At 37.6% G+C, this 25559-nt stretch overlaps 1 protein-coding gene across 1 annotated transcript in view; it reads right to left on the bottom strand.

Annotated features, from left to right (window-relative positions):
• Positions 1-25559, bottom strand: part of LOC120246219 — a gene marked incomplete at its 5' end in the record, with an annotated part of 228496 nt that overhangs the window by 70638 nt on the left and 132299 nt on the right. The window contains 3 exons of the mRNA XM_039253656.1: positions 9179-9342; positions 15743-15995; positions 18002-18220. Of these exons, the coding sequence (XP_039109587.1) occupies positions 9179-9342; positions 15743-15995; positions 18002-18220 (636 nt within the window). The remainder of the gene's footprint in view (positions 1-9178; positions 9343-15742; positions 15996-18001; positions 18221-25559) is intronic.

Here is a 25559-nt window from a genome sequence, read left to right as displayed (position 1 = left end):
GTACACAAATGTTTGAACAGAGAACAAAATGGCACATTAGAATGTGGAAAGCTGTACAAAGATTGACTGCATTTTAGTTTTACTTTTACAATTTTTTCTTGCCATATTGAGTGGCATTTTCCAGTGAAAAAGCTTTATGATGGGTTGTGAATGAGTCAACTCACTAATCATTACTAGTGTTTAGCATATTTTCCATGTCTGTAGAGCCAGTTTACACAAAAAAGGAAAAAATAGTCTGTAGTTATTAGGGCAAAATTTTAAAAATAGAGTGTTGATAATTATATAATTCATTTGATAATATGATCAGTCAAGCAATATAACATTTACCCAAAAGTGAGTTATTTTTTCCATTTGGATATTTAGGCAGGCCATATTGATCAAAGTTGGTACATATCTTAAACTTTCACTTTTCCAGTTCTTTTTAGAAAGTTAGAGTCCAACTAAATGTTAAGAACATTTCTATAAAGACATTTAATGACAAAACAGCTTCAATTGCATAAATAAACTGGGCATTGGGCAACGTTGTATCAACAAATTGGAGACAGTCAATGAAATATGGAGTTTAAACTTTCCATGACCATATTGACTCATGAAACTTTGTTATTCTCGAATGGGTCAGAAATAACACACACACACACACACACACACACACAGATACACATTTTGTTTCATGCTTTTTCTGCCATTGTAAGCATGTGTATATAAAGATCAGGTTGAATCGTATAAAAATGAAGATACTAAATCATACTAGATGAGAGAAGAGAAAGGGAAAAACAAATATGGAAAAACTTTAGTGAAATTAGGAGAAGAAGTTCATTGTGTTATTTTAGCAATTTTTATAGGCTTGTGTTACTCTTTAATAAAAAGCTAATATGTTATGATAGTCTATATCATTACATGATGATGGCTGCAGATTTGGATTTCTTTTAACAATATAACTATTCAAAGTGTCTGAAAATTTTACATTTTTAAATTATTTCTTCAAAATGTAATTAAAAGAAAAACTGTATTCCACCTGTCCATAAAGCCTTAGGCATTATTGTTTATACAAATAGGTCACATATTATACCACAGGTTCTGATGATGGCCAATGAAACAAAGTAATTTACAAAGTCCTCTGCCCTGTGTCCTACATTTGAAGCAATTCACTGCCTGGTGAATGGCAGAAGCTATTACGTTTGGTTCACAACCGAATGTGGGTCATTTACAGAAACCTAAAATGTGACATTTCTTTTAAAGCTAAAAAGGACAAGTGTGAACATTTAGCTAATACAGTATTTTAAGGGTCATGAAAAGGATGGAGTCAATAACTTAAGCTAGCTTAGAAGAAAATATATATATATAAATTTAAAAGAATCAGATATGATGCTTCTTCTTAACTCCAAAAGTTACAAATGAGCTTAGCAGTAAGGCTTTATAAATATTGTAATCAATTTATTCATAGAACTACTTACCTGCTGGTGTGAGGACATTAGAATGCTTCAGGTATAGCTCTGAAAAGCATCTTTGCCAAAATGTATTATTTTTTTAAGAATAAATAAAACATAAGAACATGTGAAAAAAGTTTAGGTGGGGGAGGGTCAGAGAGAGAGCAGAGTTGGCACTGTCAGCGCAGAGCACTACAGAGGGTTCGATCCCAAGAACCCTGTGATCTTGACCTGAGCCAAAATCAAGAGTTGGATGCTTAACCGACTGAGCCCCCCAGGAACCCCTGCTCACGTATTCTTTAGCAGACTTGTTGGACATTTTAAATGAACTGTGTAACATTAAAGTTTTTATATGTATGGAGAAAGCTTTTGTTGGCATTTTAGAAACACTTGAATGCTCACCGTTCTGTTTAATACTAATTTAAATTCAAATGGCTTTGGTTTGAAATTATACTAAATAGAGAAAAAGAGAAATACAAAAAAGAATAAAAAAGAGAAATGAAATGAAAAGGGGGAAATACTTTAAAAAAAACAGAAAAGAGATCTAGAAAATAAAAACAATCATGCAATAGGAAGTCCCCTCTACTCCCATTTCCAGAGATAGCTCGTTCATAGGTTTATGATTTTTTTAATGTATTTATTTTTGAGAGAGAAGTGGAGTTAGTTGGGGTAGAAATAGATCCTTCTACTTGCTAAAGAAAAGACAAAAGGGGAATCAGCATATAGCATAAACTCAAGTGCCCCCACCAAAAAGCTTAGGGGCTTAAGGCACATAGTAGGGATACTGATGGGTTTTTGGTTAATGAATGATCAATCAATTATCTGGACCCACAGCAATTACCTAATTTGGTTACAATCATTCAGTTTGCTAAAGCTGACACAATGTAGCATCCATGTCTTTTAATTCAATCTATTCCCAAACAAACATGTCTCAACTTTTGTGCTCCATTTCTGCCTGTCAGGGCATCAGGTGCCCATAACGAGGTGATGATTTCAGGGCGTATGAAAATTGTTTAGGTATATATTAGTTAGAGAGTTTTGAGAATTTTTTTCTCTACATGATAAGTAATAGTTTGCTTTGATTTTAAGGAAGATTGATTCAGAAAGTAGAAAATCTTTGATTATTTTTTACGTTTTTTCTAGCCAATGGATATGCTCATAATATCCTCATCAAAACCTACCTTTAATTATTTTCATCGAAATTAATTTTCCTAAGTAATAAGTGTCCACAGCTAAAATGTTTAAGGCTATTTGTAGCTATTAAGTCAATAATTAGGAAGACACATTCACACCCCAAAAGCTAATGAACTTGAGTACCAGTCTTTCAGGTTTGGGTACAGCTCCCAGGAATATAAATGCTTACACAAATCTAACATTTAAATTGTGATTTTTTTTTTCATTCTCTGAATGTTATAAAGAAATACGTAAGCAGCCTGTAGATCTTTTGGACCACTCCAATAAAGGATTTAGAGCAGAGGGATCCATATAGTATCAACAAAGTCTTTCCCTAGAAGGGTTATGAGGGACATCACAATGACACAAATGAAGAAAACCCCTTGTGAGGTGTAGATAGTCCTCACAGTTTTTTGTCATGCCAGTGCCTGTACATGGCCATCTAGAAAAGTTTGGTCAAAATGTAAATTTTTTAGGGGTGCCTGGGTGGCTCAGTCAGCTGAGCGTCCAACTCTTGATTTTGGCTCAGGTCATGATCTCACAGTTCATGAGTTCAAGCTCCAAGTCAGGCTCTGCACTGACAGCATGGAGCCTGCTTGCGACTCTCTCTCTCTCCTCTTGCTGCCCCTCCCCCTACTCTTTGTCTCTCAAAAATAAATAAATAAATATTTTTAATGTAAAATTTTTAAAAGAGGCTCTAGAAAGGCAGAGCTCCATTTATCATACTGGAAATGTAAGCTGACAATTAAGATTTCTCAAAATAAAACTAAATAGCACAACAGCTAATTAAAGGTAATACCAACTTATAGAAAAGACCAGTAAAATAAAACAAAAGGTGCCTTGTTTAAATCTTGAAACTATCCATATCAAATGAATTTTACGTGGCTTATGGTAAGGGGTTCAATGACCTAAATTCAAACTTTACAAAAATAGAAGTAAATAGTTACAGAATTTAAAAATGAGGAAGGATATTTTTTAATTTAAGATACAATTAAATAAGTCTAATAATGATCAAAAGGCTTTACTGCATATGAATTATAATACTATTTTCTAAACAATCAAAAATACATTTAAAAGTTAATGGACAAATGGAGAAAATATCTGTTAAAATCTGGCAAAAGAGGTAATTTTGTCCTATGTATAAAACTCATATAACTCAGTAAGAAAAATATTTGGATACTCTTTAGAAAGAAAGGCAAAGACAAAGGGACATTTAAAAGGCAATTTGCAAAGAAAAAATACCAGTGAGTGATAAGCATGCTAAGAATATTTAGTGACTAGAAACAAAGGAGATCATGTGTAGAAAAGGATGAGATCCCATTCTTTTGTTAGATTAAAAAAAGTTAACACATGATGTGAATGTGATTTGGTAAGATTGCCCATGCACTTCTGGGAGTGTATGAAAGCATACAACTTCTCCAAAAAACAATTTTGCAATACTATCAAGTGTCTTAGACACATCATACTGTCTGAGACAGTATGCCTTGGTCTCTAGGCCACTCCTCAAAGAATAATCTAAAATGTGAACAAGACCCCAAGTCATAAGATGTTCATCAGAATTATTTATAAGATGCACAAAAATGAGAAACAATCTATTATCCAGGAATAAAGAAATATTTAAATATTTTATACTGCTTATGTGGTATAAAATAATGTGGGAGCATTAAATGCTCATGAAGTAAGTAAAGAATATGAAAATATCTATCATAGAATATTAAGGTTAAAATCATCATATGGAGTTACTCTTACAGAATAAATTCAGCTTTGTAGAAATCAATATATATGTGGAAGAAATTGAAATAAGTTTACCACAACATTAACACCACTGTGTCTAGGTGGTGACATTATTGGTGGTTTTTATATTTATTTTTTGATTCTACTCTGTAGTGTCCATTTTTTCCCTAAATAACATAGTCTTCCTATAATAAGGAAAAGATTTTAAAAGATTAATGCTTTTTTAAGAGCTATAAAATCCAGTTCGAATAATTACACTCAGGTCAAGAACTTCCTTGCAGAAGTCAACTCTCCTACTAGAACTATGAGGAGGGAGAATTTTCTAGTAGAAATCCTTCAGTGATAAATTACTCAGGCTCTTAGAGGAATAAGACGCAATTAGCCAAACTCAATAAGGTCCAATCTGGAGTTCTACAGCCAGTCTTTACAATGTAGAGCTCCTGGTGCCCAGACCTAGACAAAACTCTGTTAACAGCCTACACAAAAGACTTGATCTCCTTTGTGTTCCTGTAATATTAGCCACGTTATCACTTGTTTTGACAGGACTGAACCAAAAGCCCAGAAGACTTAGAATCATTGCCTTAATATTTGGATTAAGAATGCTAACTGACATCAGTCAACATGCATAAACCCATATTGGCATTTTTTCACTATGTTGAGTCCTTCTGATTTTGCATATTTTGGTCTACTTTTAGGCCAGAGCAAACCCCAATTCATTTTGCCTCCATTGGTGGCAGTGCTTGCTGTGTAGAAGAACAGGGCCACTCAGCTATTTCAGCGTTTTAGACTGAGGAGTTGTGCAACATCAGTAAAGAGAGATCTTTCAGCTGACATATAAGAGCAACTTTATGCCTATGAAAAATACAGGTATTTTCCCTGTAGGAGATTACTGTTGTCTCTATCACTACCTGAAAGAAATTTTAAGAGCATCTGCTTCTAAACCACAAGCAAACACTGAGGGCTACAGACCATGCCTGGTTCTGATAAAATAGGACCAGCATGGAAGACAGTGAGGGGCTAAGTGAATAAAACTTGTTTATTCCTCCTGGACTCTTTCAGCCTCGTTCTCTATGATATCCAGACACTTTGTTTACCTCTGTTTTTCTCTAATCATTTTTCCATCCATCACAGAGCTTCCCACTCCTCCTACACATGCTTTCCCATGGGGTAATCCTTCTGTTTTATTTTAAAGCCCACCACTATTTGTTTGAGGCAGCAAAATATTAAATCCTGGTTATTCGGTACATAAATTCTATGCTCATTTTCCCATATTTGACAAGTAATCTTAATAATAAAAATGGGAACCTTGGACAAAGAAATGCTTGATTGCAAACATTCACCTTATTTTAAGTTGGAAGAGGTATACTGATGTGGTAATAAATGGTACAGAACATTATCTGATACGTTTTTAATCCTACGAAAGTCTAAACTGTACCACATACTATTGGATTTCTTTTGCTTCTCTAGGAGACCCAGTCATTTTAAATAATAGAGTAATGCTTCTTGTGGAGCCTCTTGTAACAACTACACATATGTGTCATCCTTACCAGGTTACACAAGAAAATGCGAGAAATCTAGCAAATGAACATCTTTGCCTGGGGCCACTAACTGTGGTCAAATGGAAACTGAATGATCAGAGAAGGTTTTCTTTCCTTCCCCAGGAAAGGAAGTGCAACTTTACTACAGCTATGTTATTGATCTAAGAAAGGAAGAATTGAGGAGTGAGCTCCTCTCCCATTTCACAGAAAATCATAATGGCTATCAGATGTGAATTGCCTCAGGGCCCCGCCACCAACCTCCATGCTCTTGCACTCACCCTTATCTCTTCCCTTATCACATCAAGTGACAAGATTCTTTTCCTAAATCCTGAGTTTGCCTCCATATGTGCTCTACCTCATGTCTTCAGAGACCTCTTTGCTCAGTTACCCTCCCTTGCTTAGGCATTTGCAATATTTTTCCTTCTTTTAGAATTTTCATATGTGCATATAAATATATGCAAATCACACCCATGTTAAAAACCACAGTTTTTTAAAAAATATCTTTTTCTAACCATTTTCCATTTACAACATAGCTGTGTGTGTGTGTGTGTGTGTGTGTGTAGTCAGTAAGTCCTGACTCTATGTCCTTATTCTTCACTCAGCCTACTGCAATCAAGCATCTACCCTACAAAGCAATGAAACTCAAGACTTCCTCCACATGAATTCATGGTCATTATTGTTTCCCTGAGCTCCACACTCATCTATACAACTTCTTATGATGTTTTTTTCCCTTGACAACATCAAAGATACCTTAAGGTCTATAAATGAAAACTTAACTCACGGTCTACCACCTCTAAATGTCTAATCTCTGTAACCTCTGTCTCTGAGAATGCTACCACCACCCACCTTTCTACCCAACTCCAAAACTTAAGGTTACACTAAATGTCATCCTTTCCTTCACCTTCAACTGCCATCAAGGCCAAAAGTTGTATTGTGTGTCAACTATTTCTTCAGTAAGTCACACCTGTCCATTTCCCATGTCATTCTTTTTAGTTAAGACTCTTTATACTCTGCTTAAACTATTAAAATGGCTTTCTCACTGGATTTCCCTTAGTTCAGCCTGACCACTATTAAATCCACTTTCCCTACTATTCATAGAGTGATTGGCCCAAAATTAAAGTTCTTTAAATTCTTCCAATCTTTTTACTTTACCATTAGAACAAATTCAGGCTCCACAACATGATATTCAATATTTTTTTTTGTGAGAGAGAGAGAGCATGCAGAAAAAGGGCAGATGGGGAGAGGGAGAGAAAATCTTATGTAGGCTCCATGCTCAGCACAGAGCCTTACTCAGGGATGATGCAAAACCCAATGTAGGGTTTGCTCTCACAACTCTGGGATCACGATCTGACCCCAAATCAAGAGACAGAAGCTCAACTGACTAATCCACCCAGGCACCCTGACACTCAATAATTTTATCATCTAGTCCCTGAATACCTTTCTAATCTTATCTCAGCCAGCTACTACTGTTTCATATCCTATGCTCCAGACATATTAAAAAAACTTGGAATGGTCAAATATGTCATACTTTCTCATGATCATGTGGGTTCATATATCTCCCCTTTGCCCATGAACATGATTTCTTCTGTTTTTCTCCAGCCAAATTACATGAAACTTCTGAAAATTACTCAAGGGTTATATTTTCACTGATGTGTTTGGTTCCTGCCCCAATCTTCCTCCAGACCTGTCTTGTTTCCTTTTCTCTCTGCTCTCAGAGACACTTGTGTTGACTTCTTTCTCGCACTTTTTTCTTCTTTCATTATGGTAAGAACATGTAACATGAAATCTACTCTCTTAATAATTTTTAAGTGCATAATATTGTTAATTATAGGCATCATGGTATACAGAAGATCTCAGAACTTCATCATTTTCCTTAAGTGAAACTTTATGTCTATTGAAAAGCAATTCTCTATTTCTCCCTCCCCATTAGACTCTGACAACCACCATTCCACTCTATGCTACTATGACTTTGACTATTTTAGATACTTCATATAAGTGGAATCATGCAGTATTTGTCCTTCTGTGACTGGCTTATTTCATTTAGCATAATGTTCTCAAGGTTCTTTCACATTGTCACATATTACAAGATGTCCTTCTTTTCCAAAGCTGAATAATATTCCAAAGCTGGGTGTCCACAACATTTGCTTTATCCATCCATCTTCTGTTGAACTTGTAGGTTGTTTCTCTATCTTGGCTATTGTGAATAATGCTGCAATGAACATGGGAATGCTAATATCTCTTTGAGATCCTTACTGTATTTCTTTCAGATAAATCTCTAGAAGTGGAGTTGTTGGATTATATTAAAAGCTACAGTAATTAAGACAGTGTAGTACTGGCATAAATACAGACATTTATACCAATAGAACAGTCTAGAGAGCCCAGAAATAAATCCATGCATTTACAGTCAACCAATCTTCAACAAGGGTGCCAAGAATACACAATGGGTAAATGATGGTCTTTTCACAAATGGTGCTGGGAAAACTGGACACCCACATGCAAATGAATGAAATTGGACCCTTACCTCACATAACACACAAAAATCAATTCAAAATGGATTAAAGACTTAAATATAAGACCTTGAACTATAAAAATTCTATACAGTTCTATTAAAAAAAACAGAAGGAGAAAGTTTCATGATGTTGTATTTGGCAATGATTACATGGATATGAAAATGGCTTTTAAAAATACAGGCAACAAAAGCAAAACTGGATAAGACTATTTCAAACTCAAAAGCTTCTACACAACACAGGAAACCATCAACAGAGTGAAATATATTCCTAGCCCTTTTTATACTGCCTCAAGTTTGTTGCTTTTCTCATCTTTCTTCAGGCACATGCATTGCTTGCCAAATGAGCGACCTACCTGGAAAGCCAAACCCTGTGATATTCAGGATAAAGGTGAAGGATGATCCTTCTATTGGTGATTTTGGCAGGGGTGGGAAGAATGGAAAGTGAGTTGGAGGAAGGAGAAAAAAAGAATTTTACATAAGCTTCCCAGGAAATTAACCATAATATTATTGAATATCACGGGATTACTCCTTGTTTCTTGCTGGCCCCTAGTTTGAAGCACTAAGTATAATGATTTATGAAAAAATGTGATCTCTCTATTATGGAGAAATCTTCTTTCCCCAAAAGTCAATTAATTTCTCAGCTAGTCTCCATGATAGTTGCTACAAACGACCAAGGACATTTCTATCTTAGACATGCAGACATGGTTCTGACTTCTCTTCTTTAACCCTAGTCTCACAGCCTCACTGCAGAACAAGACTGAAAACTCTGAAGACCCAAGAGGATTGAAGCTCCTTACCTGAGACAATACACATATAAAATCAAAGAAGAAATGATGAACAGGAGGATGTAAATTAGCACTGTGAGCATTACACCAAGAATTCCCGACTGCATGGTCCTTACAAACACCCAGTACAGCTTTGCTGCATCAGCTACAGGAGTCTCCCCATGCTGTGTAAGCCGCTGAGAAAACAAAATACAAAATTAAAAAGTAAGGATGGAGGGGTGCCTGGGTGGCTCAGTCGGTTAAGCATCTGACTTTGGCTCAGGTCATGATCTCACAGTTTATGGGTTCAAGGCCCACATCAGGCTCTGTGCTGACAGCCAGCTCAGAGCCTAGAGTCTGTTTCAGATTCTGTATCTCCCTCTCTCTCTGACCCTCCCCTGCTCATGTGTACACACTCTCTCTTTCAGAAATAAATAAAACATCAAAAAATAAATAAGGATGGAAACACTGATCATCAAGTGAGATTAATTTTATACACAAAATCCATAGGATACCATAATTTGTATTTACATTAAATTTTCAAGGTACTAAAGATCACCAGATCTTCAGCTATGTAAAAGAAAAGAAAAAGACTTGATTTGCATGGCTGGTTTGATAGGGTTTTTTTCCCCCTCATTTTCCCTATAAGCTTTTAAATGTGTACACTCTACATGCAATTCATAAAGTAAAAGCCATGTATTATTTATGTACTATTAACTTCTGAATTTAATGAACACAAGATATGAAGAAATTAAATATGATGGTGGAAAGATCCCTTTCTCTCTGAAGCAGATTTGAAAGGAATTTAATTTGTGCTATGCATAAAATAGATGGCTTATTTTAGAAACTTATAAAAAAGTTATCAGGCTATTTAATGTGAACTTGGAAACCAAAGTTTACATTAGGTCAATTTAACAATAAGTCCTTATAAGAGACAACGAAAAGCATATCCTACACTGAGTTTGAAATAAATAGAAGGCAATGAGGTCTTTAAAAACAATATTAAATGTTGAAGATCTAGAACACTGTCATTTGACACCTTTGACCTTTGAGTTTTATAAAACATAAATGTTCTATAATTATGACTCCAATGATATCAATTGGAAGTAATATGCAATATAAATGTAAATAAGGTATGTTTTCTTCAATGTAAGAAAGAAGAAAAAATTTCTTCACTTTTTAAAAAGGCAATTATATAAGTATAGCTTAAAGGGGCATATTCAAAACTAATCTATATCATGTATGTATAGATAAAATCAGAAGCCTAGAGAGGTTAATCTGTTATTTCGCTTTACCAAAATATCCTTTCACATTTGGGCAGTGACTAGAAGGCAGATCTTCTGACTCTCAACTGCTGCTTCTTTCACTATCACGCCAAAACTTTGATTTTTATGTTCTGTACTTGTTAATCAATCAGTCAATCTTGCCAAATACAAATCTGTCACTTGGACTTTAGGCAGAAGATCTGTTAAGTGTTGACATAGATTTCTCCTCTTCTAGATCTAACCTTCCTGCTATTTCTTAAAGAAAGAAATTGACACAGTATTCACTGATGGAAAAAAAAAAAGATATAAATTTGGTGCCAACAACATCATCTAATCAATAGATGCTTATCATTCATTTGATCCATACACATTGTTGTGAATGCCCACCATGCATCATTAAGCTCTGAAGATAAAAGAGTGAATAAAATTAGAGAAAAGCCCTATTTTTTGGAGCTTACATTTAAGTTGGGGGTGGGGGAGAAAGGAAGTGATAGTAAGCATGTAAGTAAGATTAAGTAATACATATGGTATAGTAGAAGATAGAATCTCAAAGAAAATCGTAAAGCAGAAAAAAGTATAGGAGGGATGGGGGTGTGTTATTGAATACGGCAATCTGAAAAGATGTCATTTGAGCAAAGATTTAAAGGGCATAATGGAATGATGATAGGCCCACCAGATGGCATTCAGAACACACTGCCCATGCTTCATCTTTGTGTGTGATTCTCCAGCTGGTGGTAAGTTCCTGCCTGGGTCACTGGGGCCATGGCTGTTATACCTCATACTGTACACAGATCACATGTCGTATCACTTCATTACAATCTTTGTCCTCATTCCTTTCTTCTTTTATGGGTGATGCCTTATATTTCTCAAAGTGTATTTCCAGTTGGCTGTCCCAACAATACTGTGAAATGAGCAAGGTAGGTGTTACTATATTATTACTTTTTTTTGTGATACATATGAAGTTGAAGACTGAAGAGGTTAACTGACTTCTCCAACGTTATCCAGCTGACAAATGGCAGAACTGGGACCAGAACCCAGTTCCCCCTTGGAAATTGCTCTATTACTAAGCTTTTTCTATTACTCCATGATCATTTCCAATGAATTTTCAAGAATGATTTGCTGAATGAAGACACGTGTATTCTACCCTTGTTTGAGCCTGGTTCTTATGTAATGTTCTTATCTCACTATCTATAGTGATAGCAGAAACAACCTCAAACTTATTCCATTTCTTTTAAAATAGTGTGCAGAGAGGGGTGTCTGGGTAGCTCAGTTGGTTAAGCATTCGACTCTTGGTTTCGGCTAGGACATGATGTTAGGGTTTTGCGAGTTCAAGCCCTGCATTGGGCTCTGGGCTGGCAGCTAGGATCTTCTTTGGGATTCTCTCTCCCTCCCTTTGTCTCCCTCTGCCCCTCCCCCACACCCAATATATATCTCTCTCCATCTGTCAAATAAATGAACTTAAAAAAATAAAAATAAAATCCTGTTCAAAGATTATATAGTCAATAAATATATGCTGATCAATTAAAACATTCAATAGCAAATGCTTCCTCTACTTTTTAATCTAGATTGGGGCTTAGGCATAGAAAGAATTTATGAACTCAGTGGAATTGTCATATCATCAGTGGGAGTCTGGGAATTCATTGCCAACCACTGAGCCAGCAAACTGAGAGACGAACAAAATGTTATTAGCACCATCAACAGCCACTCAATGCTTCAGCCTCAAACCATTCCATCTGCCACATCTCCTTTTAGAATGCCATAAAAAAATGAATCCAGAGCAAAACCTATCAGGAAAATAAGGTAGCCTCTCTCTCGGCTGGCTTACTAGGAACCAAAACAAGTGATCCCCAGGTTTATCTGCTGAAAGGAAGGGATAAAAAAACAGGAAATATGAACTCAGACAACTCCAATCTCATGAGTGACATTCAGTCTATGATAACTATGAAGTCATGTGGAGCAGTAGCTCTCTAAATTTAATGAGCATGAGAATCATCTGGAAGACTTGTTAAAACACAGTAGCCTCTTCTCAGAGACTGGGGTCCTTCCCAGAGTTTTTGACTCACAGTTTTGGTGCAGGGCCTGAGATTTTACATTTCAGTTTGCATCACAATTAAGTTCCCTGGTAAAACTGATGGTTATTGGCCCAATGACCTAGTTTCGTGAACCACTGCTTTAGAAAAGTACCTCCAAACTTGGTATGCTATTACATCACCAGAGAGCTTTTTAAAACATGTTTACTTATTTTTAAGAGAGAGACAAAGCATGAACAGGGGAGGGAGAGAAAGAGAGGGAGACACAGAACCCGAAGCAGGCTCCAGGCCCTGAGCTGTCAGCACAGAGCCCGATGTGGGGGTCGAACCCTTGAACCCTGAGATCGTGACCTGAGCTGAAATCAGACACTCAACCTACTGAGCCACCTAGGTGACCCTGCAGAGCATGTTAAAATGTGTATTTAGGTTTAACTAATGAGAGTGTCCATGTGCCGACTCCAACACTGTTGCTCTGTGGGTTACATGCAGCTTCAAAGTTTTTTTAAAGACAGCAAAGTTAGATGTCATCTGCAATGAAGCATGATGGATTCTAATTGGAGAATCAATAATTGTGCAGATTGGGAATGAGCCTTCAGCTTTTCTTTCCAAGTGGAGAAGGCTATGGGTGCTGTGCTCATCTATTAGAATCCAAGTCATCTTCCATCAGGTTACAGACCTCTGAACTGGTTCTGAGAGGGCCCTGCTAGAGGCTACTTTCCTATAGATTACATCAGAGGCCCCAGAGTAAATTAAGACTGCTCATTTTGTCAGCTGCCTTTGATACAGTGGACCATTCAGCTATTAATATCTCTAGAGGACTCGGATGGAATACGGAAAGCCATTTCAGGAGGGATGCAGACATTCTGTCCGATGAGATCGCAGAAGATGATCGGCATCGCTGCCCATCCTCCCCAAATGGTCTCACACGTGGTGTTGTGGATCACACTGGCACCCCATCTGCTCAATAGGCACGTCAGGCCTCTGGGAGGCATTGTGAGATGCCACAGAACATGATCTTACCAGAATGGCACGTCCATAGCACTCTGCTCTACACTTCCTGCTCAACCAACCTTGAGGGCGTGGTCTCATCCTCTCGAACCTGAGGTCGGAGGGAAGTAGGAATGTGGACAAAGTGGCCCCAGCTTATCCACTCAGAATCAGAAAAGCGGCCACTGATCAGGGTGGAAGCACTTAAAGATGGAGTTGAAAACACAACCACTTTTGACCTGTCATCAAGGTGTTAGATGATACTGAGGCTTCAGAGAGTGGTTGCAGGTTAGAACATGGAAACAAGTAAGCCTTCCAAACACTGATCAACTTTCCTTGGTATGAGGCTCTTCCTCCAATCTTCAGCAGTGAGACTAGAAACTAGATACATCAGTAGGTTTAAGGTGCACTGATCTTAATTCATTTTAATAATGTTAAATGATCTACATGGCTACAGGGTCAACTACTGCACTTGTCTGCAGGTTCTAAGCCATTCTAGCAGAGGTCATTCTAATCCAAAAGAAGCTGACAGAATCCCCACACAAAGCCTAACAAACCATTAATGGATTCATTACATCTAGGTCCCAGTCTTCTTAAGAACAACTCAGGAACCCTGAGGAGGCGAAAGCCCCATCTAGCAAACCCAGGAGAGGGAGAGGCCTTCTTAGGAAAACATCTAGCATCTTGTCACAGTGCCGTCTGGTCTGTGGTGCCTACATCTTTGGTATCACCTAGGAATCTGTTAAAATGCAGAATCTCAGACTCCAGCTGCTGAATCAGGATTTGCATTTTAATAAGATCCCCAGGTGAGGCAAACACATGAGAGCTGAGAAAACCTGCTATAGGGGCGCCTGAGTTGTTCAGTCGGTAACCGTCCAACTTTGGCTCAGGTCATGATTTCATAGTTCATGGGTTCAAGCCCCACATCGGGCTCTGTGCTGACGGCTAGCTCAGAGCCTGGAGACTGTTTCACATTGTGTCTCCCTCTCTCTCTGACCCTCTCCTGCTCACGCTGTCTCTCTCTCTTTCTCCCTCAGAAATGGATAAAACGTTAAAATAAATAAATAAATGAAGATGAAACCCTTGTTCCAGGCTCTTAAAAAAAAAAAAAAAGAAAACCTGCTGTAGCATCATGTGACCTGAGAGAAATAAAGCAGTGACTGGCTTTGCCCATCCACAGCGCCCAGGACGCTAGCTTCACGATGCAGTTTGAACAGCAATTTGGTCTTGAGTTCTTTTTTTTTTTTTCATATTTTATTTATCTCTGAGAGAGAGAGAGAGAGAGACAGCGTGAGCAGGGGAGGATCAGAGAGAAAGTGAGACACAGAATCTGAAGCAGGCTCCAGGCTCTGAGCTAGCTGTCAGCATACAGCCTGATGCGGGGCTCAAACCCATGGACCGTGAGATCATGACCTGAGCCGAAGTTGGACTCTTAACCGACTGAGCCACCCAGGCACCCCAATTTGGCCTTGAGTTCTAAAAGCACGTTTCAAACACTGTTAACAAGTGGAGTCCATCAACATGCCCCATGTCTATGATCTGCTTGGCACAATGAATAATGTCTGAACACATGGAAACCCATTGGGAACCTTTTCTTTTTCTTCCTGATAAGAGAGATCTGCCAATTGTAGAATATTATTTGATAAATTAAGATAATTTTTAAATGAATATTTGATCATATTGATTTATTTGTAGTACCCATCTGCTCTCTTGCTTGGGGTTACATTTCATAGCCAGATCTACAGTACAAAAATTTAGTTAAAATTCAGATTTCCTTCCCTTTTGTCAGCATCACAAAAGTCAAAATAAATGCCTACAGACTAAGTTTTTAAATTTTATTTATCACTTAAAATGTCTAAAAAGCTCTTCTTCTTCTTGAGTACACTTATTACAGAAGAGTATTAGATCACAAAGCAAATAAATCATCTAACCAACTGAAGGAACCACTGTATGATTACTTTTTTAATAAAGTTTGGCTGTGAAGATCATTACTACTTAAAAGTAAGTTACCAACAAAAGTTATAAATAAAACTTCTCTAGCATAGTTTTTTGAAAACGCACCAATTAGTTTGGATCTGCCCTCCACCATTATTTCTTGCTTATTTTGCAAATGTTCTCTTAAGATGCTAAAAACACATCCAATGATAATAATAGACATCCATAATTTTTTTATCATGCGGAAAACTTAATAACTTCAATTTAAGACACATACTGAATTGTTCATGATTCTTTAAACCTCCCACATTAACTGATTCGTGCACTGAAGCTAAATTCTATGTCAAGAACTCATATCCTGATTATTTTACTTGACTTACCCCGAGGACAGTATCCACTATAAACACGGCCAATGGGTCTAGAACTGTCCATAGTCCCATGGTAATGATTAACTTTGACAAGACATCAGGGGAAGACACAAACAGTAGCTGACAGCCTCGTCTGATGAGAAACAGAGGAAGTATCACGGCATTCAGCATTAAAGGACCCACCACAACTACAAGCAACTCTTCTCTGATGTGAAGTGAAGAAGGTGGGTAGCAAAGCTCAACCGTGAAAGGGGAAAAATGGAATCTGTGGGAGAACAAAGCAAACATGTATGTGTAAACAAGAGAAACTACACAAGATGCCAGACATAAAAGATCGTTTTTAAATGGCATGTTTTCTTTTTTTTAATATACAAAAAAATGACGTTTGATACTACCCCCAGAGCGGGTGTTAGAAAGCTTCACCTTTGCCCACCCCAAAGTCACACCCCAAGGGCTCACTTTCCGGTAAAAGGCTAATTCTATCTTGTCCACGGTTCTTATATCATAGGCAACAATAGAAAGAATATCAATTCTATCCACTGAGCAGAGTATTCTATGTTCTATAAGAATTTCCCTGCAAGTAACACATACTGACAGGTAGGGGGTTTGAAATGCAAAATATACCAGTGGACCCAGCAACAGGTCAACCTCTGCCGGAGACCAGAAATACAAATCGGTCTAGTAATTCTTCCTAGTTTTAGCATACCTGATTAGTTTGCTGTGATTCCTTTTAGATAGACCCTTACATACAAAACAACAATGCTCAGCTCACAACAAAACTACAGTATCTCTTAGTTGTTCGGACACAACCTAAAAACCTAAGGGTTGAATCCACGTGGGCCCAGTACAGATTGACCTAGGCTTTGGCGCCTTTTTTCCAAGACAAATTGAGACTTCACTGTGCTCTCAGTTTCCCCACCCCTGCATTTCAGCCTTTGTAATTCTGATTGTGCATCCTACTTACCAGCTCAATATGAAAAAGAGTTCTTCATTTTATCTACTCCCTGACCTTTGCTTTGATGGAAGTTTTATGCCTCGTTCCTATGCAGTTGTGAATATCAAATGAAGTAATGTGTGTACATTTCTTAGCAGATTGCCCAACATAGATTAAGAGCCGAAGAAATGCTCATTGTTGCTGTCATTAATGTCACATCCCACAACCACAGTGTGGAGCCTAGGATGTGAGCCTACAGATCTAGACAACAGCCAACAAAATATCCTATCATATCTTGAGTCTTCTGACGCTTAAGAAATCAGATAGCTGGGCTGCCCAGATATTTTTCTCACAGTCCCATTTTTTTTTAAACAGCCAATAAAGAGAGAGTGCCTTTTTTTTTAATTGAAGAAGTAAAAAAGCAGTTGGCAAAAAGCAACTAGCTCGACAACATTTGTCCCTTCTATTTTGGAAGCCCTCACATAGACAAAGGAAAAAAGGGAAAGAGAAAAACAAAAAACAGAGAAGAAGGGAAGAAAAATAATATCTATGTAAAAATTCTCCCTTAAAGATACAGTAATTTATTATATGTAAATGTGCATATACAGCATTCATGTATTTGTGATTTAATTTCAAAACATGATAAAAAACTGTGTTTTTTATGTATACTATATATACACGCTTTCTCTTTCATGGTGTCTGAAGGTTGTTTGCAGTCTCCTTAATTGAAAATACACACACATCTTTACTTTTATCTGGAATATCTACATTTGGGAAAATGAATTTTACTTATATTGATTTCTATCTGTTTGTCTATCTATAGTGTCTATGGAATCATGTTTATGGAGAGATAACTTGTAAAGTGTCATCTTTTTCCAGGGTATAATGGCCCAGAAAGCTGCCTAGTTTTACTTTGGTAATTGTTTGAATTCAATCACTTTGCAGAAGAAGCAATCTTTGCCTCTCTGCGTATGGGTGATAAATCATACTTACATTACTTCTAAACTACCCTCAGCCTGAGTCACTCTGATATAATCAAAACCGAATAAAATATTGTTGCTAAATTCCTTTTTGGATTCTGCTCAGATATTAGAACATACTGGAATCTGCTCAGTTTTAAATAAATATCGATGTGCCAGTTATGTATTTGTAAATATAGGCCCAGAAGATGAGAATGTAACAGATGTTCCTGCCCTTAGATAAAGACATTTCTTGTCTTTTCGAGTCAGACCTGCATTTTAGGTCTTGTGCTAAATGCACGGAGAGGAGTTTTGCACTTTCATTTGGCCGATCAAGATGAAAATTCATCCCTTTGACTTTCCAGGGAAAGCACTCACTTTGTAACAGGAGTTGAAATGGCCTGGAGGAAAAGCCACTGGCCAAGGTAATGCAGGTACAGTCTCAGGAACCAGAGGGAGGCAATCAGCAGGATGATGTACCAGAAGCTCTGGCTTCGCCACTCAGCTAACTGAAGTTCCGAAAACACTGACACCAGCCCAAAATGGAGATGCTTGAAGAATTCTCTAGATCTGGTACCTCCAGCACCTGGAGAATAGCTGCAAACAAAGAAATAATGAATCCTGAGCTTAAAGTACAACCAGCAGTAAAATATCTTGAAATGATAATAAAGACATTGTGAAAGTCAAATTGAATGAAATTGTTCCTCAAATACTTGGGCTCAAGTTATTTCTATTTCATTTGGCTGTAATGGAGGACTCCCAGGGAACATGGAAAGAAGGGTGCACGTAGAAATGGAAATCAAAATCACATTGAGATATCTCCTCACACCTATTAGGATGATTACTGTCAATAATTAAAAAATTGAAAAAAAAGAAGAAGGAGAAGGAGGGGAAGGAGGAAAAGGAGAAGAAGAGGAAGAAGAAGAAGGGAGGAAAAGAAAAAGGAAAGCCATAAAATAACAAGTGTTGATGAGGATGTGAAAAAGTAGGAACTCTTGTGCACAGTTGGTAAGAACATAAAATGAAGCAATTACTATGGGAACACAGAATGCATGGCAAGTCCTCAAAAAATGAAATATAGAATTAACATATGATCCACCAATACCCCTTCTGGGTATGTGGCCAAAGGAATTCAAAGCAGAAGCAGAATCTCAAACCAGTATTTCCACACCCATATTCATAGCCACATTATTCAAGACAGCCAAAAGGTAGAAGCCACCCAAGTGTCCATCAAATGAAATATTATTCGGCCTTAAAAAGAAAGGAAACTAACACGTGCTACCACGTGGCTCAATCCAGAGGACATTATGCTAAATGAATTAAGCCAGTCATAAAGAGACAAATACTGTAAGATTAATTTATGTGTGGTAGCTAGAAAAGTCAAATGCACAAAGATAGAAAGTAGAATGAAGTTTTCCAGGGTCTGGGGTGGGAGAGGGGTCTGGTGCTATAAGGTTTCTGTTTTGCAAGAGAAGTTTTGGAGATCGGCTGCACAATGATGTGAATGTACTTGACACTGCTGAACAGTACTTCAAAATGATTACGATGATAAATTTTTATGTTATGTGTATTTTACAACAATAAAATTTTTTAAAAGAAATATGAAAAAGAACTAGTATAAATAATGAACTGATTTTTTAAAGTCTTTTAAGATCCATAATATCTCTGTTTATCTGACCTACCCACAATGATCCTTTTTTATTAAAATGAGATGTTATTATTTGCCTATAACATGTTAAAAGTTTAACTATTTGGGGACGCCTGGGTGGCTCAGGTGTTTAAGCATCTGACTCTTGATTTTGGCTCTGGTCATGATCTTAAGGTTTGTGAGTTAGAGCCCCACATCAGGCTCTCCACTGTCAACACAGACCTTGCTTCAGATCATCTGTCTCCTTCTCTCTCTGCCCCCACTCTCAAAAATAGTTTATTTTTTTTAATTAAAAATATAAAAGTTAATTATCTTATTTTATTTATTTTTATTGTATTTTTTAGTATAATTTATTGTCAAGTTGGTTAACATACAGTGTGTACAGTGTGTTCTTGGCTCTGGGGTAGATTCCCATGGTTCATAGCTTACATACAACACCCAGTGCTCATCCCAACAAGTACCCATCAGGCATTTTTCCCTCCCCAACACTGCCATCAACCCTCAGTTTATTCTCTGTATTTTAAGAGTCTCTTATGGTTTGCCTCCCTCCCTCTTTGTAACTGTTTTTCCCCTTTCCCTTCCCCCATGGTCTTCTGTTAAGTTTCTCAAGTTCCACATATGACTGAAAACATATGATATCTGTCTTTCTCTGCCTGACTTATTTCACTCAGCATAATACCCTCCAGTTCCATTCATGTTGCTGCAAATGGCATGATTTCATTCTTTCTTCTTGCCAAGTAGTATTCCACAGTATATGTAAACCACATCTTCTTTATCCATTCATCTGTTGATGGACATGTAGGCTCTTTCCATGATTTAGCTATTACGGAAAGTACTGCTATAAACATTGATGTACATGTGCCCCTTATCTTATTTTAAAAATTGAAATGAACTGTTAATATACCACTAAAAATACGGAATGAGAATTTGAAACTTAATTTTTTTAATTTCTTTTCTTTAATGCTTTATTTATTTCTAGGAGAGAGAGAGAGAGAGACAGCATGAGCAGGGGAGGGTCAGAGAGAGAGGGAGTCACAGACTGAAACAGGCTCCAGGCTCTGAGCTGGCAGTCAGCACAGAGCCCGATGCGGGGCTCGAACCCACGAACCGCGAGATCATGACCTAAGCGAAAGTCGGACACTTAACCGACTAAGCCACCCAGGCGCCCCCCCTTTTTTTTTATTTCTTAAAGTAATACATTTTCCGTTGAAATGAAATGTACAATAATTAAGGGCAAGGTGATCTGACTTAGCTCTGGTTTTCTCCCTCTGTTTAATATTGAGTGCTTTCAAAGTTTCTAAAATTAGAGTTTTTGGAGGAAAGAAGATGAGGAAGTATCTGAAAATAACTGTAGAGGCAGAACTCATTCCCCAACTAATCCCAAAAACATGTACCGAGAGTATATAGTAGGGTTCCCATAGCTTACTGACTAGAAATAACGAGCTTTGGACATTTGAGTCCAATGTCCAGAGCTTCTATGTCTACATAGAATTCCTATCTATGTGTCAGTTTGCTCATATAGAAAAGGGGCTAGTAATAGTACCCCATAACCCAGGGTCAGTATGATGACTAAATTAGCAGATGTGAAACATTTTGAACAGTGCAGATTCTGCACTATCATCACAAAGTAAGAAATACTCAATCCATTTCACCCTCTTATCCCTCTTCCAATGTTTACCAGAGCTGCTATGAAATAGGTCGGCCTTCCATCATGCCCAAGAAATATAGCAGTTGATGATTCCTTTTATTTTAAAGAGATATAAACAGGAGATGCATATGTTATTTAATTCACGCAGTAAATATCATCGGTATATACCATCATCAGCTGAATAAAATGTTCGTTTTGTTGAATCAGTAATTGATCTTTATAATCACTAAGTTCCACACCCTGGATTAGCTTTTCTGATTCTATACTATAATAGTTTTCCAGAATAATTCAATAAGTTCCTCAGCCAATATTGGTCCTAATTAAAAACATCTTACCAAAGGAAAAGCTAGTATGTTAGGAAGTAGTTCAGTAACAATGATAAAACCAAAGCAAGTCGAGGCAGTGTGAGAACATACAAGAAATGGAATTCATAGAGAGATTCAAAAGATTGTATTTACAAAAGCTCATCTCTCTCTGAAGACTCTTAAATATGATGTTAATTGTACCATGAAAAGGAGAAGATAAACAATCGAAATAAGAGTCTTTGGGGGGGGGGGACGAAAAAACACTGTCAACAACAGAAAGGTTAAAAAAATACCCATATTGTTCTTAGAATTCTAATCCAAGACTTTAGCCTTTTAGTCTGCACAGGACTAATGAGGCGCTGAATTTGACATTGACAGTACCTTTGTTGTTGTTCGTGTGTGTATTTTGCCATGAAGGTGTAGAGCATCACCTAACCCAGAAGTACGTGTCGAGTCTGTACTGAGCTTGCTTTTTAATTATACAAACGAGAACAGCTAAACAGGAAACAGGCCCCTAAGAGCTTTTGGTTTACTGATGGCAATAGAGTCTTCATAGGAGGATTCCAGAATACCTTACTCCATTTATCATCATGTGAAATGCAACTCAAAACTTTCTACACTCCTTAAGCAAAATATTCTCTGCAGGCTCCTCTTCAGCGAATTATTCCATTGCTGTTTTGCATCTTCAAAGAGAAGAGAAAATCAAAGACAGATTTGGCATTGTGTTGTTTGCAAAACACCAGAAAATCTCAAATGATGCAAAACAGAAGAGACAGTAGCTTATTTGACCTTTGAAAATTTCCACTGCTCTTTTTATACCCATTGATATAAATGACTAAGCAGTTTAAGTGTTTATTCACAGAACCCACTATAAAGTCATACTTTTGCCATTAGTTTCGCTGATAAATGTTTCCCATCCACATTCAGATATGCATATTTGTTTCTGGGGCATTCGAGTCAGGACAAATAACACTAAAATTTCATTATATATCATTTATATCGAATTCAAAATACTCAATTACTTTGTACCTGGTTAACACACTTCAATATTTGATTTTACTTGTTCACTCAACAATGGTAACTGTAATATCTGGATCCAAAGACTTAGGAAAAACCTGGAATCAATCATTTAGAATGTGAAAAATTATAGACTTCAAAGTTAGAAATTAATAAAGGCATTAGTTGAAGCCAGATGATGCCAAATAAAAAGAAGGATCAACCAGCTTGTTAGGTGAACAAAACTTGTCAAGTAGAGCCTTGCAGACAATTCCCATATGAGAAAGACAGTCCATTTCCCTTAATCATTTCGAATTTGCACCTGAAATCTAAGTGAGTACTGACAGAGAATCCCATCCACAACTCTCTCTCCATAAGCTGTTCTTGAAATATATTTCATTCAAAAGAAAATTCTGCATCTGTGTTTCAACACTTTCTTGAAAGAGAGCCTCTCTTTTATTCTTGTATACATGCAAGGCATATTATAAAATGCAGTGCCGTTCTACAATATCTTCAGCCACATTTCAACTGTTCTTTCTTTCCCCTGTAATCTTTCTTGATTATGTACAAAGAGTATGACCATCAAAAGGATAATAAATGGCCTCTGCCACTGGGGTGTGTAATACGTATAGTGGGAATTGATTTGTTGGTTATGAAGGAAGGCATAGAGCACACAGATCACTGCAAAATCACATTGAGGCCAGCAACTACTCCTCGGTTCATGCAGGCAACTCCTCTATCGCTCACAGGGTGAGCTGCCAGAGGCTGAGAAGAATGGTCAGGTCATCCAGTATTCAGCTATTAAATGAAACCTATTTCTCTGAACTTGGGCCACATTTCATATGACACACATCTATCCCCCTTCCATGCCCGGTCCTGATAGAGACCCGATACCAAGCAAGATTTCTATGATCCATCAGTGTAATAATAATAATAAAAAGAAAGACCAAAATTTCTTTCCAAAAAAAAAAAAAAAAAGCATGGAATGTATTCTTCTAAATCAAACAGTGAACAGGAGTCCTTAGGGATTTGTATACAACCCAAACCCATGATTCATCAGCTGTGCATAATAATCTTTTTTAAAAAAATCACTATCAATAAATGGCACTAAAGTTTTCATATTCTCTTCTTCTGGTACGACTAACCATACTCTAAGCGTAGATCTAAAAAATTTTTTTAATGTTTATTTATTTCTGAGAGAGAAAAAGCACCCATTGGGGAGGGACAGCGAGAGAGGGAGACCGAGAATCCAAAGTAGGCTCCAGGCTCTGGGCTGTCAGAACAGAGCCCCACGAAGTGTTCAAAATCATGAACAGTGAAATCGTAACCTGAGTCGAAGTTGTATCCTTAACTGACTGAGCCATCCAGGCACCTCATAAATGTAGCATTTTTAAAAAAATCAAGTTGTCTTTTTAAAATTTTGTGTAATTTTGGGGAGAGGGGTATTTCTCATTTCTTTTTTCACTATGTTCCATTTATCAGGTGTTTGAACATGGAATCCTTGGTGATTGTTAAGCTTTTCAGGGAGTCATTCTAATGAAGGTATCAAAGAAACATGGATAGATCATACTGTGTTAATGTTGGAGAAGGCCTCATCATATTCCCTCAGACTTTTGCAAAAGCTGAATTAAATACCCAGTCAGTTAAGTAATTTGCCCAACTTGATACAACTGCTCAGGGTGTTCTGACCACTGTCTCCAGACTTGTCATTAGGAGCTCTCCATCAGTTTAACAAGACAAGAAAGTCTAGGCTGCTTGAAAGGGAGTCCCTTTACTGAAACCTGAAAGAAGGAAAGGGTTCTTCCTTTATGGAAGTTGGTTGAATTGGACACAACGCATTCATTCAACAGATCGTCATTAAATAAATGTATATGTCAGCCCCTGTGAGGATGTAGTAAGCAGAATAATGGCCTCCCCCAAATATGTCCACACCCTAATCCTTGTAACCTGCAATTATGTTAAATTATATGGCAAAGGAGAATTAAGGTAGTACATAGAATTAAGTTTGCTAAGCAATTGAGTTTAACACAGATTATTATGGGTTATTTGGGTGGGCCCAATGAATTCACAAGGGTCCTTAAAAAGTGAAAGGGAGAAGCAGAAGAGAGAGGGAGACAACCAAAAGGAGATTCAGAAGAATGCAGTGTGAGAAATATTCGTCCCAAATGTGTTGGTTTTGAAGATGGCAGAAGGGAGCCATGAGGCAAGGGATGAGGCTAGCCTCTAGGAGTTGAATGGAACAAACAAGGAAACACTCTCCCTAGAATCCAGAAAATAAAACACGGAGTTCTGCTGACCCCTAAGTTTAGCTCAGTGAGACCCATTTCAGACTCCTGACCTCCAGAACTGTACAATAATAAACTTGTGTTGCTTTAAGCCACAAGCTTATGGTAATGTGGGAAAGTAACACTAGAACACCAATACAGATACAGGTTCTAAATTTTCACAGATGAGCAACATTGTTCCTCACCCACAGAAATTTCATTACATTGGTAGCAACAGATCAGTGAAAAGACAAATAAAATCCAGGGTTAAAATCCAGGGTGAGAAGTGTAACAGTGACATACAGAATGCTATGAGAAAGCATACGATGGACTCCTATCTCCAACTGAGCCAAAGAAGACTTCCCTCCTGAGATCTATGAGGTGAAGAGGAATCAGACAAATGAAGAGGGAGAGGTATATGGGAAAGCCAGTAAGGCATTCCATCACACATCCAATGCTTAGGACAATAGAGTTCCATTTCTTTTCTTTTCTTTTTTTTTTTTATATTTTTATTTATTTCTAGGAGAGAGAGAGAGAGAGAGACAGCGTGAGCAGGGGAGGGTCAGAGAAAGAGGGAGATACAGAATCTGAAGCAGCCTCCAGGCTCCGAGCTGGCAGTCAGCACAGGGCCCGACGCGGGGCTCGAACCCACGAACCGCGAGATCATGACCTAAGGGAAAGTCGGCCGCTTAACCGACTAAGCCACCCAGGCGCCCCTAGAGTTCCATTTCTAAAGCTGAAAATAAGTTGCATTGGGTGAAGAAAGTCCAAGTAGGTGAAGGGGCCTGTTTGTGGAGGCCTGATTGATAGATGCTATTCTGATTGATGGACTCCATCTTGCCACTCTCAAAGCCTTGGAGTATTTAAGGGGGAAGGACATGGGGAGGGATGCCATGTCTGTGTTTTAGAAATACTGCTATGGCTACAGGGGTGAAATAGTTTGGGTAAGTTCAGACCAAAGGGGAGAACGGATTATGATTTAGATGATGACTGACTAGTACTGCTCAATGATGAGCAGAACTGTAGAGCTTTCAGAGGTATGGGCATGGGTGTCCTCTGCTGTCACAATAACATG

This window comes from Hyaena hyaena, unplaced genomic scaffold (assembly GCF_003009895.1).
Source record: "Hyaena hyaena isolate Hyena2069 unplaced genomic scaffold, ASM300989v1 scaffold_455, whole genome shotgun sequence".
NCBI lineage: Eukaryota > Metazoa > Chordata > Mammalia > Carnivora > Hyaenidae > Hyaena > Hyaena hyaena.
This window is presented reverse-complemented; position numbering and strand designations above follow the sequence as displayed.